This window comes from Vulpes lagopus, chromosome 8, assembly GCF_018345385.1.
Source record: "Vulpes lagopus strain Blue_001 chromosome 8, ASM1834538v1, whole genome shotgun sequence".
Classification (NCBI taxonomy): Eukaryota; Metazoa; Chordata; class Mammalia; order Carnivora; family Canidae; genus Vulpes; species Vulpes lagopus.
In genome coordinates, this window is record NC_054831.1 from 28,444,832 (window position 1) to 28,457,599 (window position 12,768).

Genomic DNA, 12,768 nt, shown 5'->3' on the forward strand with positions numbered 1-12,768 from the left:
TTTCTTTCTTTCTTTCTTTCTTTCTTTCTTTCTTTCTTTCTCTCTTCCTTTCTTCTTTTTCTTTCTTTTGTCATTGTTAGACATACCTTAGTCTGGAACCACATTTGATTCAAATGATACATTTCCCATCTCTCTCTTTGAAGTATTCATACCTGATTGGAGTGGATGAATAGTCATTTTAGCTTAATTTATTTCAGATTCATTTGTAAATTTGTTGAAAGAAGACACTTCATCAACTTCACAAGAAAATCATAATAAAAACATGAAAGAATGCCAGTGCCTCCCACATTTTTATGTAACTTTTGACATTGAGAGATTTTAAAAATTATCCTTGAACACTTTTGGATGATTAAACTCAAACATTTCTGTGAATGAGTTCTAGTATTCAATGGACAAGAGTCAAAACAGATAAATAACACTTTTCTATTTCATATAAAATTATTCTAAGCATATTCACTAAATCATAGCTTAAAAATTAGACAGTATAATTATTTTCCTCAAACTTAGAATTGACTCCTAAAATTTACTTGTTTTTACAATTTAAATTTTAGAATTACAGTTCATTTGATCTCCATATATTTTTTATCTTCATGATATAACTGGAGAAGAAGGAAGTTAAGCAGAAGGATTATCATCAGAAAGAAAAGAAATAACTGAATATATCATGCTGCAACTGATATGGTAAACCTGGTCTTAATTTTAATGATCTTAATACATGGTGAGATACATAAAGCAAGTGAGCATCCTCACTTGGTGAAGTGGGTAAATAGAAATTAAAAATGACAAATTGAATTGTTCAGCACCACAGTGCAAATCATGGAAGTAAAGTTTTTTAGAATTATTATTCTAAATAATTTCCAGAAGGCAGGAATGCTTAGTTTATAAGTCACTGAAAAATAAAAAATTCACTCAAAAGTTGTTTATGTTGAGAAATTGTGTTTTCTCACATATACTAAGTAGATTTTATGCACTATTCATCAAGAGAGGAGACTCCTTCCTCTCAATAGATGTTCACATGTAGAGGGATAGCCATTAGATTAATATTCCTCGTCTCTATCTTCTCATACACTCTAGGAGAATGGAAGACACACAACAGATGAATTTGTGTTAGTGAGCTTATCAGGCTTGGCTCAGCCCCTCCTTCATCCTTCTGCTTTGGAATTTGCTTGCCTGCAGAGATCAGACAGCTAACTCTGTTCTTTATGCCTTATGTTATACAACTGTCCTTGCATGTTCAACAATATCTATGACTTGAAGGCTGAATCTGCCTCATTCTGGAATTCACACTTAGTCCACATCTAAATCATGCCGACCAAGATAACCCTATCAATAATAAAAATATATTTTAATTACCAACCATTTCTAGGACAATCTCTCATTTGGTTCTGAAATTGTACAGGTGGTTATACAACTACAACACTACTGAAAGCACTCATATAATCAAGGGGTTGTAAAAATTCTTGTATATTTTCCCAAGAGTTGAGATATCACAGAAGTTTTCCTTAATATTCAGTATCTTATTTATTGTCAAAGTCATGAAGCTATCTCAAGAATATAAATAAAATGTAAAAGAAAAGTTAAATGAAAAGGAAAAGCCACAATTCAGAGTAGAATTTTTTAGTACAAAAATATCCCAGCTACTCAGTCACCTTATAAATGAATTTTAATTAGTGTGTATGTACATGACTGCGTATCCATATAAACATGTATTCTTTTATAACAGCAAAAAATGAATTTCATTTCATGATGCATTTACTGAATCCTCTGTAAAGCCTACCTCAATGCTCCTATTATACATGATTCTTATGTAGCCTAATCTCATGCATTTCTTCTCTTCATAGGTGTAATTTCATCTTGCACATATTAATTATATCACATTTGGGAGAGTATTTGTGGTAACTATTTATAACTTTATTTATGTCTAGGGAGTAATACTCATTCAAATATTCTTCAATCTTCTCTTGCTAACAATACATTGATACGGAAGTGTATGAGTTTCTTTTCTATGCAAGCCACCCATCCTTCTATGGTTTTCTACTTCCCTATTTTATATGTATTTTTATTCTAAATATATGCTCATATTTCTTATCTTGAACTGGAAGTCAAAATGAAATGTTCTACAGTACATAGAGATGTGGCATCCTAGAGGAGGGACTGAATACAAAGAAAATGCACAATCAATATACAGGTGAAGGAAATTGAATTGTAGTAAAATGAAGCCACGCCAACAAGATACCCACTGACTGATAATATGTCACGCAGAAACTCTCATAGCAAAGTTCTTATCATCATTGCATTAAATAAAATACAAAAATAATACGTTTTAAGGACAGATCTCGGGTTGAGCCGAAGTACTATGATAGTAGACATAATTAGGCAGCAACTGAAGAAGGAGTATTTAAAATGCACAAATGGGTCTTCGAAAAGTACAACAGTCAACCAAAAGGGTAAAGGTATGAATAGGGAAGAAGGGGTAAAATATTTGACAATACCGAAGTTTAGATGATAAACAAAATGAAACAAAAAAATTAAATTGTAATATACAAGATAGGGAGATGCTAAAAGTTTTGGAAAAATGTAAGATATTTAAAAACATAAATTAGACCCTTGAAATTTATTATTAGGATATGGGTAAGAATGATTGAAATATTGGACACATGCCAGCTGATTTTCCTAAATCTATGGCTCCCCGTTTAATGAGAATATATTCCTGACTTAATGAAATAATACAGCCAAAGGAAAGCTGTTCATTTTTATGCTAGTGGACAAGAAAGAAGCAGGACAGCTAAAAGAAGAATGTGTTCTGGATTGAGATTTCTGAAATAACTCATGTTCTAAAAATTGAAAATTCTTTACAGTGAACGAGAATATACACTAAGCATGTCAAACAGCAAGAACCATGATTTTTTTTTTTAAACTTAATGTAAGAGTATGAATGAGAGAGCACTTGTATATACAGAGAGAGTGATCCATAGGGTAGAACAGTGGAGTTAGAACTACAATTCTGTGTTTGGGAATAAAGACCCCTCAGCAAGACTGCAAGATATAATTCCCCAATATTTTCCATGACACAATCCCAGAGCAAAGAAAATAAATTTTTCTCTTCTGGCACCTTGAGCCTATAATTTGAATTGGCTAATGGAGAACTGTTATGTTTGATTATAAAAGTCACACAAATTTTGCATTCTCTTCCACAGATTCTGCCAATATAAACAAGCTGTGGTCAATTACCTGCAGCCTAGTTAACTGGTAATGCTGGATGCAGTATGTGTCAGTTTGCTTTCATAATTTCAAGAACCACTCACACAGAGCTGCATGCTTTTGTGGTTATCTGTGCGTACATTTTGAGAAGCATATGTAAGGTCAAAAGCACACGACTTTCAACACTGGGATCCCTGTAAGATTTTTTTGTTTTAGGCTCTCAATTTCCTACATGGAGGACCTTGACCAAATGAGGTTGCATTGGATCTGTTTTCCTGCATCTGAAAGTTAGATACTAGACTAACTGGGGTAAACTATCACTCCTAGTTGTCCTGCGCTTAAGCCTTTGATGTCATCCATCTTCAACACTCTAATAAAGTTTTTTCCTAAGGGTGCCTAGGTGGCCTGGTAGGTTGGGCATCTGCTTCAGCTCAGGCCATGATTCCAGGATCCTGGGATCCAGCCCCACGTAGGCTCCCTGCTCAGTGAGGAGTCTGCTTCTCCCTCTCTGTCTGCTACTCCCCCTGCTCATGCTTTTTCTCAAATAAATAAAATCTTTAAAAAAAGGTTTCTTTCCTATTTTAGTGTCATTTTAGTAGAGGACTATCCCACTAGATATCTAGCCTCAGTAATTAAGTATGGTCTGTGCCCATATTTTAGCCACATTTGTCTCCCCTAACATTTAGAATAATGCCCTCCGACACCATAACTCAATAACTCTAATAAAAATTTCAAAATATTTTTCTTTCCATTTTTCCGTTTTCTTTTTCATTATTGCCTAAGAATATCTTTTCTCAAAAGGTGGAGTTATGCTAAAAAAACACTCTCTGAGAAGAATGGGAATATCAGCCTTCTTTTGACTTCAGTGATTTTCTGCACTGTTTCCATCTGCAATTCTTTCCACTTGAATACACATTAAAAGATTGGAAGTGTGGGGGTGGGGGAGGAGGTGGATGGAAATTATTCTCTGAGCACATTTATTATGCCAACAATGCAATTTAAAGCATCTTTGATGGTGTGCAATTAGGTATTAAAATTTCTCATAACTAGAAATGTTCTTGGTCAGTGGGAATTACTGTAGATAATTTCAGGTAACTTGGGAATAATTTGGCTAGCTAGAAGGCCTAAACCAATATACAAAGCATTCAGTTTAGGCAAAAATTGATTTGTTTTCACATTAATCCTCTGCTTAACTATATCAAGAAATCCAAAATCACATAAGACCTGAGAAGGAAACCAGTAATATTTTAATATTTATTAAAAGGTAATTATTTTAACCTTTAATATTTTAAAATAAATTTATAAATACACAATATGGCAACTAAAAACTGATCCACCAAACCTTAATTTGATGATTTTTTTGAAAGGGTTAATTATTTTTGTACTAAATTAAGAGTTTTGTTGTACATTACTGGTTTGATTTAGGTTACCATCTCTATTTTCATTAGTAGCGCTTATTTTTTAAAGATTTACTTTTTTTTTTTTTTTTTGAGTGAGATAGAGTGCAGACAAAGGAGCAGAGGAAGAGGGAGTGAGAGAATCTCAAGCAGACTCCCTGCTGAGCACAGAGCCCAACATGGGGCTCTGGATCCCAGGACCCTGAGATCATGACCGAAACCGAAATCAAGAGTCAGAACCTTAACCAGCTATAGCACCCAGGGGCCTTGCCGATATTTTTATTTTCTCGGATTTTCTTCCTTTCACACCAATGATTCCAAAGGGATATTGAGGTGCAGGCAAGGGTAAACATATTAGCACAATTGGATAGATTTATCCAATATGTATGGCAATTCTACAAACTCCAAATTCTGATCATATAGTATGCTTTTGGCTTACTTTTGGCATTGTATATGCTGACAGGAAAATCATAACAGGCTAAGAAAAAAGTACAGTAAGCAATGTTAAGAGTAGATCGGGGTGAGATTTTAAGAAACTATATATAATTCCATTCTTGCTTCCTTTTGCACATGTTTAACTATGGTTCAGTAAAAACTGAACTCAGTGTTAATTGATAAGCCACAATTTGTAAAGTGATAGGAAACTGAGCAACCAATCATAGCCTTTGGATTATGGATGTATTTATTGTAGGCATTCTTTATGGAAGATGTAGCAATAATGGCACTGAATATGGCTGCAGTGAAAATGAAGTCATATATATGTGGACAGGTCTGACCGTGCTAATCACCCAAAAAAAATCTGCTTTAACATTTACATGATCAAAGGTAAAAATATGGGTAATATCTTAAAATACTTTATTTTAAATGTTGATAATACAGGCAATTCAATGAAAATGTGAATTCAGTTTTAGAAAGCTGGTACTTATTCCCTTTTAACTTTAAAAATTATTCCAAGTTATTTACTTATTTTTAAATTTTATTTATTTATTCATGAGAGACACAGAGAGAGAGACTTAGTCATAGGCAGAGGGAAAAGCAGGCTCACCACAGGAGCCTGATAAAGGACTCAATCCCAGGTCCCCGGGATCACCACCTGAGCTGAAGGCAGTCAACTGCTGAGTGACCCAGGTGTCCCAAATTATTTCAATTTAAATGAAACAAATTTAAGATCATGAAATATAAATGTATTTTTAAAAAATTATTATGGCAAAATTTATAGTTACATATCTTGCTGTGATAAACATTGAATATAATTTTTTAAAAAAGACTAAGAAAACCACTCTGCATGTGGAGCTCGCTTATACTCACTTAGCATGGCGAATATCTGGCAGGGACCGCTCCAGAGCAATACTGTTGCTGACAAAAATATTGAAACCATTTTCCCTGTAAGCTGAGTCATCACGGTCCTCTTCAGTGAGGGGGTAAGGTTTCCCATGCTCACCTTTCCCTAGCAGAAGAAAACAAAATGCGATTATCATCTCTACAAAAAACATTTAATTTTCCAGAATAGATAGGAGAGTTAAATCACTTCTGTAGTCACCTGTTATGATGCTCCACAGAAGGCTGTAAGAACATGTTGATTGATTTTGCAATTCTTTTTTTTTTTTTTTTTGAGATTTTATTAATTTGTTCCTGAGAGACAGAGAGAGAGGCAGAGACAAAGCAAAGGGAGAAGCAGGCTCTCTGTGGGGATACTGATGTGGGATTCAATCCCAGGATCCCAGGATCACCACCTGAGCCAAAGGTAGATGCTCAACCACTGAGTCACCCAAGTATCCCAACATAGCAAACAACATCAAAGTAGAAAGTAGAATCATCTTCCAGAGAGAGCCACTGTGAAGATTTTAAGTGTATGTTTTGTAACATCTGTGTGCAGCTTGTAATAAACACATTGTCTTATAACTTGATTTTATCCAACTTAATTGTACAAAAAGCCATATTTTCATTTACTTCCAATGGTTGATTTTATTTCATTATATCCCAATTTGCACCATTCCATGCTATTTCTAATTCTCCCTATTAAAACAATGTTGAAACAAACATCTTTGTTTATGTATTCCTAGTTATGTATTTTTGGAAGAGGAAGGATAATTCCTACAAATAGAATTTTGAATTTCTGTAGGGTAACTTCTGATAATTTTCACACATCTTCAGAAGCATTGGATAATATTTTGACATTTACTGGTGAAATATATATTATTCATACTTTAGTTTACTTTCTCTTGATTACTTATAAAATTAATAATTTCAGATCCCTGGGTGGCTCAGTGGTTTAACGCCTGCCTTTGGCCCAGGGCACAATCCTGGAGTTCTGGGATCAAGTCCCACATCGGGCTCCCTGCATGGAGCTTGCTTCTCCCTCTCCTGTGACTCTGCCTCTCTCTCTGTCTCTCTATGTCTGTCATGAATGAATAAAATCTTAAAAAAATTAGTAATTTCTTATGCATTTATCATTTTTATGTTTTACATTGTAAAATGTTCAGAGTTTATAAACAATTTTCTGTTTTTTAAAACAAATTTTATATTATGTTTATTAAAGTTATTTTTTGGTTTTCAGAATAATTTTTATATTGTGTTTATTAAAGCTTTATTAATTATATATATTCTAAATATTTTCTAAGTTTACATTTAAATAGTTTTATTTAAATCTAATTTAAGACTTCTGGTTTCCAATTCTGTATGCAAGAAGCTTGGAAGTTACTACTCCATCCTAACAACAAGTACAAAGCTGAACAGACTAAAAAAATCAACAACTCTTCTTGGCCCATAAGAGAAGAAAGGATAGAGGGCAAACAGCTGCCCCCAAAGTATAGGCATTTGAGGCTTCCCAGGGCAGGGACTCAGAAGTATAAGCCACTTGGGAACCAGTACCTGGGTAGGAAAATCTAACAGCAATTGACAAATTGCTGGAGGTTCAGTTAAGTCTGAGTGTTAAAAAGTGCAGAGCTGGGGTGTTACCAAAGCCTAACCAATCTGGGGGAAGAGAAATACCCAACTCTAACCCACTCTAACCATCCTGTCCAACCAAAAAGGAGAGAAGAATCCTGAGAAAATATGACATTCACAGTCCAGAGGCATAGGCTCACTACAAGACTGAGACCTAAACATAAGACTGTTGAACACATCCTTTCCCTCAATGCCTCAAAATCACATTATAAAAGATCTATTTATAGTAATCCCTTTACTCAGTATATTATGTTTAGTGATCTGAAAAAAATATATAAGGCATACCAAAAGGCAAAAAACACAGTTTGAGGAGAGAGAACAAATATCAGAACCAGCCATGGCTGAGATGTTGGATTTATCAGAAAGAGAATTCATTTAAAAAAATTTTTTTTAAAGATTTTATTGATTTATTTGAGAGAAAGAGAGAGAGAGTGAGAGAGAATGAGTGATAGAGAGGGGCAGAAGGAGAGAGAGAGAAGCACACTCCCCACTGAGCAGGAAGCCCAATGTGGAGCTCAATTCTAGGACCCTGAGCTCTTGACCTGAGCTGAAGGCAGATGCTTAACCACCTGAGCCACCCAGACACCTCCAGACGGGGAATTTAAAGCAACTATAATTAATATGTTAATGACTCTAATGGGTGAAATAAATAGTGAGCAACAACAGATGGACAAGATAAACAGAGAGATGGAAATTCCACAATGGAACAAAAAAGAAATGCTAGTGATTAAAACAACAACAACATTATAACAGAAATGAAGAATGCCTCTGATGGGCTTATTAGTACACTACTCATACTTGAGGAAACAATTTCTGACTTTGAGGATACATTAATAGCCTCCAAAACAAAAAGGCAAACAGGCTGAAACAAAAGAAGAACAGGATATCTAAGGATTGTAGAACAACTATAAGAGGTATAACATACAGATAATGGGAATGACAGAAGGGGAAGAAAAAGAGAAAGGAAAGAAGAAATATTTGAAATAACGATGACTGAGAATTTCCCCCAAATTAATGTCAGATAGCAAACAACAGATCCAAGAAGCTTAGAGAACACCAGGACAGGACAAAGATCAAATAAAACAAAACAAAATTACAAACTACATCTAGGTATATTATTCCCAAATTACAGAAAATCAAAGCTAAAGACAAAATCTTGGGCTATCTATACACCCTATCTATACAGGAACAAAAATAATAATTATATCTACTTTCTCTTCAGAAACCATGCAAGAAGAGAGTGAAATGAAATATTTAGAGTTGAGAGGAAAAACAAACAAACACCAATCTAGAATTCTGTATGCTGTGGGATTGTCCTTCAAAGGTAAAGGAGAAATAGACTTTCTCAGACAAACGAAACTGAAGAATTTGTTGCCAGTAGAATTATATTGTAAGAAATTGTTTTAAAAAGTTCTATAGAGAGGAGGAACTTCCAATGTGCACATCAAACCACAGTCGATCATGATAAAAGGCTGGAATGCAACAATCCTCCAGGGCATTTGGGAGAACCTGGCCAGTTATGCAGGCCGGCACTGGAGCTCCCTTTACCCTAGATCCTGGCAATGGATGGAGGTGGCTGTCCTCTGTTCCCTTCGGGAGAGATGGACTCCGAGGGCACAGGACAGTGGGAACTCTCCTGCTGCTGGGCGTCTTGCAATTTGTGCAAATCAGTGCCCTCACACCTGCCTCCAGGAGCATCTAGGGTAGTGTGGATTAGGAAACTGTGGTTCAGTACTCCTGGGGAGCTCTTGGGTCTGGAAGTGGAGATCTGGTTGCTTCCATCTTTTATTTTCTTGCTTCTCTCCTTGCACCTGGGAGAAGTGGGGCCACTGGAAACAAAGGCCTCACTGGATAAACAGCTCATACTGAGCCCAGCACTGGCAAGGGGCAGGGTATCTCCACCCAAGCACAGACACTTGAGAATCAATGCGGTAGACCTTCCCCCAAAAGAACTGCTGGAAGAACAAGGGAAGAGCAAGTTTACTGAACAAGCAGCCCTGGAAAGCTCCAGGACTGAGAGAAAATAGTATATAGAACAAGAGATTTTTTTCATTACAATTCATTTAAATTTCGATTTAAAATTTTCCAATATTTTTTCACTCTTCCTACTTTAACCACAATATTTTACCAACTCTTCATTTTTAAGCTTTTTCCTTTTTGACTTTCATATTTCTATAAATATATGTCATATATATTCTTCATTATTGGATTCCTTTCAACATGTTTAATTTAATTTTGGTAGATATATGACTTATGGATTTTTGTTTTCTCTTATCTTATTTTGTTTTATAATGGTGGAAATTAGTACCCTCTAACACATGGACTGAAATACACCCAGAACCAAGTGGAACACCGTGTTGGTTCATTCTGTGAGACTATATTCTCTCTTCCTTCTAATTCTGCCCTCCTCTTTTATCTTGTTTCTGTTTTTGTGGTCCATATTGGGTCTCTATACAAGTTTTGCTGGTTTACATAAATTTAGAATTGAGCATCTTCTAACATACAGAACAAAATACAGTCAGAACCAAGAGGATCACCCTCAAGATCCCCTCAGGGAGATTATATCCTCTTTCCACCACCATTCCTCACCATCAACCCATTTTATTCCCATGTTTTCTTTGTTTTTTCCTTATTCTTACTATTTTGTCTTAAAATTTGTTTTTCACTTTAGTGTCCTTTTATTTTGTTCTGTTCTTATTTTTCTTTTATTTTCTAGTTTCTGACCTCTTTGGAATCATCTAGGGTGTATTTTACTTAGGTCGTGGTTGATATTTTTAACTCTGCTCACTCATACCCTGCACTGGACAAAACGACTAGAAGGAAGAGTTTACCACAAAAGAAAGAATCAGAAGTAATGATCTCTGCCACAGAATTTCTGGATGAGGATTTAAATATAATGTCAGAAATACAATTCAGAAGTGCAATTATAAAATTACTCATGGCTCTGGGCAAAAAGGCATAAGGGACTCAAGAGATTCTCTTACTGCAGAATTGAGATCTAATCAGGCAGAAATTAAAAATACTTTAAATGAGATGCAGTCTAAGCTGGATGCTATAACTTGTAGGGTAAATGAAGTGGAAGAGAGAGTGAGTGGAGAACCATTTACCATTCAAATGGTCCTCAAAGGAAAGCTGGGGTAGCAATCCTCATATCAGATAAATCAAAGTTTATCCCAAAGATTGTAGTAAGAGATGAAGAGGGACACTCTGTCATACTTAAAGTGTCTATACAACAAAAAGACCTAAGAATTATGAATATTTATACCCCTAATGTGGGAGCTGCCAAGTATATCAATCAATTAATAACCAAAATTAAGACATACTTAGGTAATAATACACTTATACTGGGAGACTTCAACACAGCACTTTGTGCAAATGACAGATATTGTGAGCACAGCATCAACAAAGAATCAAGGGCCTTAAATGATACCCTGCACTGGATGGATTTCACAGATATATACAGAACTTTGCATCCAAACTCAACTGGATACACAGTCTTCTCAAATGCATGTGGAACTTTCTCCAGAATAGACCATATCCTGGGCACACATAAGGTCTCAACTGATAGCAAAAGATTGCAGTTGTCGCCTGCCTATTTTCAGACCACAATGCTTTGAAACTAGAACTCAATCACAAGTAGAAATTTGGAAGAAACTCAAACACATGGAGGTTAAAGAGCATCCTGCTAAAAGATGAATGGGTCAACCAGGAAATTAGAGAAGAATTAAAAAGATTCATAGAAACTAATGAAAATGAAGATACAACTGTTCAAGTCTTTGGGATACAGCAAAAGCAGTCCTAAGAGGGAAATACATCATAATACAAGCATCCTTCAAAAAATTGAAAAAAAAAAACTCAAATACACAAGCTAACCTTGCACCTAAAGGAACTGGATGGAGAAAGAACAGAAAATAAAGCCTAAACCAAGCAGAAGAAGAGAGATAATAAAGTTTAGAGCAAAACTGAATGGAATAGAGGCCTGAAGAACTGTAGGACAGATCAACAAAACCAGGAGCTAGTTGATTGAAAGAATTCATAAGGTAGACAAACCCCTAGCCAGCCTTATTAAAAAGAAAAGAGAGCAGACTCAAATTAATAAAATCATGAATGAAAGAGGAGAAATCACAACCAATACCAAGGAAATACAAACGATTTTAAAAACATATTATGAGCAACTAAATGCCAACAAATTAGGCAATCTGGAAGAAATGGATGCGTTTTTGGAAAACCACAAATTACCAAAACCGGAACAGGAAGAAATAGAAAACTTGAACAGGCCAATAACCAGCAAGGAAATTGAAGCCGTCATCAAAAACCTCCCAAGACACAAAAGTCCAGGGCCAGAGGGCTTCCCAGGAGAATTCTACCCAACATTTAAAGAAGAAATAATACCTATTCTACTAAAGTTGTTTCAAAGGATAGAAATGGAGGGAATACTTCCAAACTCATTCTATGAGGCCAGCATTACCTTGATCCCAAAAGCAGACAAAGACTCCACCAAAAAGAAGAATTGTAGATCAATATCCTTGATGGAAATGATGTAAAAATTCTCACTGAGATACTAGTTAGTAGGATCCAACAGTACATTAATAGGATTATTCATCACGACCAAGTGGGAGTTTTCCCTGGGATGCAAGGCTGTCAACACTCGTAAAACATTTAACATGACAGATAACATCAATAAGAGAAAAAACAAGAACCATATGATCCTCTCGCTAGATGCAGAGAAAGCATTTGATAAAATACAGCCTCCATTCCTTTTTTTTTATAAAAAGATTTTATTTATTTATTCATGAAAGACACACAGAGAGAGAGAGAGAGAGAGAGAGAGAGAGAGAGAGGTAGAGACACAGGCAGAGGGAGAAGCAGGCTCCAAGCAGGGAGCCTGACATGGGACTCCATCCCGGGTCTCCAGGATTATGGCCTGGGCTGAAGGCGGTGCTAAACTGCTGAGCCACCTGGGCTGCCCTACAACCTCCATTCCTGATTGAAACTCTTCAAAGTGTAGGGATAGAGGGAACATTCCTCAATATCATAAAAGCCATTTATGAAATGCCCACAATGAATATCATTCTCAATATGGAAAAATAGAGCCTTTCCCCTAAGATCAGTAATATGACATGAATGTCCACTCTCACCACTGTTATTCAACATAGTACTAGAAATCCTAGCCTCAGCAATCAGACAACAAAAGGAAATAAAAGGCTTCAAACTGGCAAAAAAG

At 35.6% G+C, this 12,768-nt stretch overlaps 1 protein-coding gene across 1 annotated transcript in view; it reads right to left on the reverse strand.

The window, feature by feature from the left end:
- GALNTL6 (polypeptide N-acetylgalactosaminyltransferase like 6) overlaps positions 1 to 12,768 on the reverse strand; it is a 1,140,566-nt gene that overhangs the window by 638,435 nt on the left and 489,363 nt on the right. The window contains exon 4 of the mRNA XM_041767135.1: positions 5,907 to 6,045. Within this exon, the coding sequence (XP_041623069.1) occupies positions 5,907 to 6,045 (139 nt within the window). The remainder of the gene's footprint in view (positions 1 to 5,906; positions 6,046 to 12,768) is intronic.